An 8,594-nucleotide genomic window follows, 5' to 3' on the forward strand; every position below is an offset into this window, starting at 1 on the left:
CTCCTCCCCCACTTGTGCTCTGTCTCTCCCTCTATCAAAAATAAATAAAAAATGTAAAAACAAATTTTTAAAAACAACAATCATAATGACTGACTGTATTAATATTGATTAATCCATATAGAGCATTTGCCACATGTCAGGTACTGAGCTAATTGCTTTATAGGGGTTATTACCTTCATTGAACAGGTATGAAAACTGAGGTCCAAAAAGGTAAGTTGTTTCAAGTTATGCACTTAGATGGAGCTGGGATTCCAGTCCAGGCCATCCATATCCATAGTCCACTTTTTCAAACCCTCTGCGACGATACTCAATACATTAGCTGGATGGATCACTGAGTCCCGACCAGAATCTCGCACCTCCTTTTCTGTGATTCACTGTTGGATCTGTTCTAGGAAACCATTCTTTGCCTTCTACTTGCATCTCCCCTGTCACTTTGGTTACAAAATTCCTCATGTACAGCCTGCCATGCAGCGTGCTCCTCCCCTGCTTTATTCTACCAGAGGAGTTTCTCAACTTCTCTTTCAGTCCTCATCTCAGATATAATCAACCTTAATGTGAAAATGGTCACTTGAATCCTAAATGCCTCTCCGTTCACTTCAGATCATAGCAACTCCTCTTCAGGCTCAAGAATCTTTTAATAAACCTTCAAAGTACTTTCATCTCACTTCACAAGTGGAAAGCTAAAGGAAAGTGAGCAATCACATTGGAATAGTCATAAAAACAAAGGCTTCCTGATGGCTGTTCTAGCCATGCATTTTAGATATGAATTTATTTACAAATGATCGCATTTTAATTTGGGACATTGATTTCTCCACATTTTTATAGAGACAGCATTTTATTCTTTGTACAATAAAAACATAAGACATAATTTAAAAAAATCTTTAGAATTCCATCTTGTCACCCTGGGAAGAATGACATTGTTCAGTAATTTTAAAAATGCCTCCTCACCATGATAAAGTAACAAGCATCAGGCTCACAGATGCATGGCAGCATTAATGTTTAACTGTAGTCCTGTGCAACAGGATATAAACTCTATCCATCAAGTTCTCACAAAGAGTAATGATAAAACTTAAAGGTTACTATTTGTATTTTTGTTCTAGAAATCCTGAGCCATTCACTGCATACTTCCTACCTGGCAGTGATCCTGTGTTTTTTGTAAAACCTAAGGTTGGAAAACTTCTTCCTTTTGACACTGAAGGAACTCTCATCATTGTGGGTTTTACACCCCAAATGTACAGTAAGAAGTACAAAGCAACATTAGCAATACAGGTAAAGTGATTTGTATATTCACATATTGTTTTCTGTAATAACCTATTCAAGAACTTCAGGTGATTTGAGATAGAGATTTTGGAATCTTTGATGAAGCCATAAGGTATTGCCAAAATGTTAAAGTCTAAAATGAAGAAAATTAGGGGTGCCTGGATGGCTCAGTCGGTTAAGCATCTGCCTCTCGATTGCAACTCAGGTCATGATCTTGTGGTTCGTGGGTTCGAGCCCTGTGTCAGGCTCCATGCTGACAATGTGGAGCCTGCTTGGGATTCTCTCTGTCTCCCTCTCTTTCTCTGCCGCTCCCCTGCTCTCTTGTGCTCTCTCAAAATAAATAAATAAATAAAATGAAGAAAATTAAATAGAAGATAAAATTTATTTTTAATTGAGAAAAACAATGTAAAGTGGGCCGTTAATATAAAAGTCTGCTCAAGTGATCATCTTAATAAAGTTAAGGTAAACACAATTTTGAAAATTTATGCAGCAAGCAAAATTTCTCCATAAGATTTCACACATGTATTTTGCTAATAGCTTCTAGGCTAAAGACAGCTTTCAAACTGTTTATGAAAAGATACCTATTGCCAGTGTCTATTTTCAGTAGCACAGACACAAAGGACGTGTAGTTATGTTTCAAGACACAACCACTGGTGCCAAAGTGATTACTAGACTTCTAAATCAGACACTAATTAAGCAGTGCAATGGGCAGAAAGATGTGTTGTTGCTCTTTTAATGAATAGAGAAAAGAATAATGTTGAATATTTCTTGAGAAAATTGTTTATATTTTTCATCTTTCTGGGAGTTTTTACAACCCAGGTAATAACAATACAAAGCCTCTGGGGCCTTGCCACACATTGCCCTTTGCTGTATTGATGCTTGGTTTAAAATGATCATATTGTACCTATTTCTTAAGAAATAATGACATACTCTTACTCTAAGGGATTAAATGATATATTTAAAAACAGGTTTACAAACGAAAATGATGTTTATTTTACCTAGTGCACAGTTGACATTTTTGAAATGAATTACTTTGGAGGCCTTCCCAACATAAGCTGTGCCTGTTTTCCCTATGTTGATTTGACAATTAAATCACTGGCAGCAGAATTGAAGGGTTTCTGTGGGAGAGTAAGTTGACATATGGGATCAAATGAAAATATGAAATTTTCATTTAGTCTGAAGTGGTACAGTTTGATAAAGCTTATGTGGAAAATTGATATTGAAATGTGTTGAAGAGGGGCGCCTGGGTGGCGCAGTCGGTTAAGCGTCCGACTTCAGCCAGGTCACAATCTCGCGGTCCGTGAGTTCGAGCCCCGCGTCGGGCTCTGGGCTGATGGCTCAGAGCCTGGAGCCTGTTTCCGATTCTGTGTCTCCCTCTCTCTCTGCCCCTCCCCCGTTCATGCTCTGCCTCTCTCTGTCCCAAAAATAAATAAACGTTGAAAAAAAAAATTTAAAAAAAAAAAAAAAAGAAATGTGTTGAAGAAATCACTTTTGTTGACTCTATTTTTATTTTGGAAAATTCCAAATGTGAATATGAAGAGAGTGAATAATTACTCCACATACACTCATCATCCAGGGTGAACACTTATCAAATCAGGGTCACTTCAAGTGTATTCCCACCCCCTTCCCCATATTCCATATTATTTTGAAGAAAATCCCAGACATCATATTATCTTCAACTATTTCCTATTAATCTCTAAAAGACCAAAATCATAACCATGATACCTTTATCACATCTGAAAATTAACAATAATCCCTTAGTATCACAACATATCAAATCTCCATTTAGTGTTCAAATTTCCAATTGACTCACGCGTCTCATATTTTTTAACTTAAAAAAAGTATTAACTTATAAGAAGTTGCAAAAATAGTACATAAAGTCCTATGAATACTTCTCCCAGCTTTTCCCAATGGTGAGATTTTATAGAGCTACAGTAATATATCAAAAGAAGGAAATTGACATTGACAAAACATTGTTAACTAAGCTAGAGGTCTTCTTCCTCCATGTATATGTGGGGGGTGTGTGTGTGTGTGTGTGTGTGTGTGTGTGTGTGTGTGTGTGTGTATTTCTAGACAATTTGAACCCATGTGTAGATCTGTATAACTACAATCACAACTGACATACAGAACTCTTCCAACACAACTGAGAGAATTGGTAACATTGTAGAAACTGTGTCATGCTCTTTATGGTCACGTCCAATACCATAACTCCTCCTTTACCGCAGCAACTGCTAATCTTTTCTCCATCTCTTTGATTTTCTAATTTCTAGAACATTACATGAATGGAATCATACTCTGTGTGACCTTCTGAGATTGGCTTTTTATGCTGAGCATAATGCCCTCGAGATTCATAAAAGTTATTGCAGATATCAAATCAATGATTTTGAAATCATGATTCAAACATTGTCTTTCTGACTCAAAACCCTGCTCTTAATGATGTCTCACACGATGTCTCACATGACGTCTCACATGATGTCTCACATGATAAATGTGAAGAAGTTTTAAAGTTTCATTATCTAAATAAAAATTACCCTGCATATGGTATTATCATCTTTTAAGCTATTGATGTTAAACATTAAATCAATTAATACTTATATATGAAACATATGATCTTCATTGTGCTTTACTTAGAAACAAAAATTAAGATCTTTAAGAACACTTTAGTTAAATATTAGCCCACACAAACTTCAACAACTAAATTAGCAAGCTTCATAAGTTCTCTTTCAATTAAACCATATTTAGAATGATTAAAAACTGCCTTTTCCCCACTATTAAAGAAGGCATATAGCACTAGTTTTGAGAGACTTAAGTAACTTGGTCAGACTGTTTACAAAAAGCAATGTCACTCAAAGAGAATAGGTAGTCCACTAAACTTTCCATGGTTGACATAATAAATCTTAAGTAGTTTATACAAAAATGTGAAAGCTACCAAAATTATCCAAGATAAAACATATGTTTGTGCAAAAGTAACATAGATGGACCTGTTATAGCTAGAGACATAACCAGACATAAGTAATATGTATATAAATACATTGCTTTTATGGGAATAAATCATTGTTATAAAACTGTAAGAAATAGAATATATATATATATATTATATGTATATAATATATATCTTGGTTTGTATTTCCTCTTAAGCAAAAATCCAAAATAAGGATTCAAATCCAAGTAGCACATTTGCTATGTGATCTAAAGAAACAGATGCAAGGAAGCCAAGATGTGAGACAGAAAAGGAATAAAAACAAAGTGCTTTATCAAGTCAATTACCATAGTGGGCAACTGGAATTTCATCTTACAGAATTTCTCTGGAAAATAGTATGGAAGACACACTGTAGACTATTTACATCAATGGGGCTAGAGAGTTGGGGGTGTTTTTACACCAATCTAACATCCTTATGTGAAGGAAAATGTTATTTAACACAGTTATAGTATAGTTTTTGGTTCCGCTTTTACCTCTTTGATTCTGAATACACAATTACTATGAGCACTGGATGGAAGAGCCAGTTAACGACTAAAATAGGGGCATTCCAGGTGTGCAAGAAAATCCTGCACTTAACATTCTTCGATGGATATCACATTACCCCTTACACCCTGACTCATGTTATTGCAATATTCACTTAGCCTGGATTTATCCTGAATGAGTTTTCGGAACACACGTGATCCTAATCTTATCGTGGGGAAGAAGGCCTAGATAAACACAGCATCAGGAAATTCTGCAAGAGCAGTGGGATTTAAGTATGAATATAAACATGCAGAAAATGCTAGGCTTTGTAATTCACTTCTGCCGTCCTGTGCATATATACAGGAAAAAAAACCAAAAACGATGGATCTTTAAAGAAATCCCTAAGTGGTACTAACTTGGATTTAGATTATGACTGTCATTAATGATTTTATACAATGCTCAGTAATTTCAAATGGTTGTATTATTTATAGACTTTCATAATCTAAAAAAACAGAAGCTCGACATATTTTACCAGTCCGTTCTATAGCCACAGTTAAATTCTCATGGATAAGTTCATCTTGGAAGGCATGGTTTCCATTAGTTGTGTAGTTCATGCTGGGCAACAGTTTCATGCAAAGAAAATAGATTGCTTCCCCTTAGATCATATGGATGCTGAGTTCACCCTTGGTGCAGACCTCTATCTCTGAGGGACCTTTTAGTGAGTGGTTCTTTTTTTTTTTTTTTTTAATGTTTATTTATTTTGAGAGGGAGGAGGAGAAGGGCATAGAGAGGGGGAGAGAGAATCCGAAGCAGGCTTTGCACTGACAGCACAGAGCCCGATGCAGGGCTCGATCCTACAAACCATGAAATTGTGACCTGAGCCGGAATCAAGAGTTGGATGCTTAACCAGCTGGTCACCCAGGTGCCCCGTGGTTCTTAATTCATAAAACCAAATGCTTTCCTGAATTTATTTTCCATGTTAATTATCTATTACCGGCACACTTTCAGTTTTGTACCTTTCCCATACCTTGCATGGAGAAGAGAGAAGGTATTCTCTCAATCCTTGAATATTTCATGTGAAATTTCTCCTCTCTTTGTTTCCAGACACCGGACATGTACTGGTTGTATGACATCAATGGGTTACCTCCAGTTACCAAGCCACCGATGAATGTCAAAGCCAAAGTTGACACTACTAACAAGATGTTTGATAGACGGCCAGTTGGTCAGCACAATTTTATCCGTGAAAATGCTAAACTCATAAGGACAGGGGTGTCCTCTACCATCAAGGGTGCGCCTTTGATGTTGAAGAATAAATAAATACTTTTTCCCAAAATATTTCTTGAGCTTCAGTAGAATTGAACATATTTTCATGATTGTTCTTTCGTCTTCTGGAGTATTTCTAAGGAGTAATGTTTCAATTATAATAGGCCTTGTCTACTTTTTAAACTGACTAAATCTATTCTCTGAATATGTTATACCTGATTTCTGTTATGTGTATCTTTGAAAATAGACTGGTTGCAAATTATTGGGATTGGTTCCCTTTTAAGTTACAGAGTACATTTGTAGCAAAAGAAAAATGATTTCAGCTTAGAAATCCATGCACATAAGTATATGTAGTCCATATGCTTCTACAGTGAGTCTTTAAACAATATAGATATATTTCAAAATGATCCTGGAGAAAATTCATTTTCTCAAAGTAAAAGAGAGCATTTTGCTCGGTAGTTGTCAGTCAGAAAAATATAATAATAAACAGCAAATACGGACCATCTTTAAGACACTGGCACAAAATGACTGGCTCTGCCACGAATTAGTCATTCATATGATTTTAAGCAAATCGCTTCCCCTTTTTGTGGCCTATTTTCTTACGTGTAGAACAAAAGAACTATACTAGGACAAGAATTTGCAAACCATAGATCTAGTCTGCCACTTCTTTTTATACCCCTACTAACAAATAAGAGACTTTTGCATTTTTAAAGGTTGAAAAATTTAATAGAAGAATATTAAGTAACACAAGAAAACTGCATAAAATTCAAATTTTATTGTCTATAAATAAAGTTTTACGGAAACATAGCCACAGTCATTTCTTTGTGTATTGTCTGTGCCTGCTTTTGTGCTCTAACAGCAAGGTTCAATGGACAGAAACCATAAAGCTACAGTTTAAAATATTTACTCTCTGGTACTTTATAGAAAAATTCGGCAACCCTGTACTAGGTCAGAAATGGCCTTTAGGAATCACTGTAAATGGACTGATTATAATTTCTTCACATGGTGTTAAGTGGAATTCTAGGGAAACGTCTATGCAGTCCATTAGTCTTGTCTGCAGATACTCAAGTAGAGGAGAATAGAGGCCCATGTGTCCCAGATTTTTCTTCCCCAAAAAAGGACAAAAGCTAAAATTCTATGAGTCTTCAAAAGCCTCTATTGTTCTCTGGCTCTCTAAACATGTTTCTTTGAGTATAGAGTCATAGATTATTTGTCTGTCCTTTCTTCTGCCATACCGTATGTGGGAGGAGTGGTTTGGTCAGTCTCTGAGTGTATTTCTCACAAAGCCTTTATAAAACCTCTCCAAATCCTTAGGAAAGTAAAATCATATTTGCCATGAATGTATGTAGAGATCTAAGTGCTGTTATATTTTGGTGTTTATGGTAATGCATTATATTTACATAATCTGAAACCTTCTCATATTGATCCTTCCAAGAATCACAACTGCTCTCCTATCTGAAGTGCTCCAATAATTTGAAACTGTCACACTGTACACTTTCCACTATTTCTTAGTCCAGCACTTGTGACTATCAATGGTTCCTAAGACCAAAAGGCATCACATTAATTCAGAGACTAGAGCAGTTACATGGGGAATAGAGTGAATAACCAGAAAGAAGTCTAACAATATCCACAAACTTCTTCCTTATCTCTAGAGGACAAGTAACATACTATAGTGTGCCGACATTTGTGGCTTTGTATTGAAAAAGGAGTCTAAAAAGGCAGTAGGAGGTTTTACCTGGAGTTTCCTATTTGGGGACTTTGATTTGCTCTTTAGCAAGTGAATTTCCTGTAGAATGAAAGATAAGATTTTTCTGGAATCTAAAGGTTCCATGTGTGCTGACACTGCACATTTAAATTTTTTTTAATGTTTTTTAATTTATTTTTGAAGGAGAGAGAGAGAGAGACATGGCATGAGTGGGGGAGGAGCAGAGAGAGAGGGACACACAAAATTTGAAGCAGGCTCCAAGCTCTGAGCTGTCAGCACAGAGCCCGACATGGGGTCCGAAGTCACCAGCCATGAGATCATGACCTGAGCCGAAGTCGGACGCTCAACCGACTGAGCCACCCAGGCGCCCCATGTTTTAAAAAGTACATAATGCTGGGGCACCTGGGTGGCTCAGTCGGTTGAGCGTCCGACATCGGCTCAGGTCATGATCTCGTGGTTTGTGAGTTTGAGCCCCACTCAGGGCTCTGTGCTCACAGTGTGGACGCTGCTTGGGATTCCTCTCTCTCCCTCTGTCTCTGCCCCTCCCCCACTTGTGCGCGTGCTCTCTCTCTCTCAAAATAATTAAAAAAAATAAAAATAAATACATACGCTGATTTATCATTGTAGAATCTTTGAACCTTGGTCAAAGATCTGTTAATTTACTCATGTGTTTATGCCTTTACTTAATAAAGCAGGTGCTAAGTATTTCTCCAAGCTAGGGTCTGTGCTCAACCTTGATTTAAAAACAAACGAGCCCTAATCAGACCTTTGGTGCAAGTGCCCCCTCACTAATGGAGAAGACAGGTGTGAGCAGGTAGTTTCCAGACCATGTGGAAGGTGCTGTGACTGAGATCTTGTAAAAACACAGAGGTAAGGCCCTGTCGATGGAGTGAGAAAAGGCCTCAAGGAAGATGTTCCACATGG

General features: G+C 36.9%; 1 protein-coding gene across 1 annotated transcript in view; it reads left to right on the forward strand.

The window, feature by feature from the left end:
* The window catches only part of CFAP47 (cilia and flagella associated protein 47), a 562,540-nt gene extending 555,969 nt beyond the window's left edge, over positions 1-6,571 (forward strand). Inside the window, exons 57-58 of the mRNA XM_040468820.1 lie at positions 1,101-1,269; positions 5,807-6,571. Of these exons, the coding sequence (XP_040324754.1) occupies positions 1,101-1,269; positions 5,807-6,019 (382 nt within the window). The 3' untranslated portion in view covers positions 6,020-6,571. The remainder of the gene's footprint in view (positions 1-1,100; positions 1,270-5,806) is intronic.
* The last annotated feature ends 2,023 nt before the right edge of the window (positions 6,572-8,594 follow it).

This window comes from Herpailurus yagouaroundi, unplaced genomic scaffold (assembly GCF_014898765.1).
Source record: "Herpailurus yagouaroundi ecotype Mexico unplaced genomic scaffold, PumYag 67793, whole genome shotgun sequence".
Classification (NCBI taxonomy): Eukaryota; Metazoa; Chordata; class Mammalia; order Carnivora; family Felidae; genus Herpailurus; species Herpailurus yagouaroundi.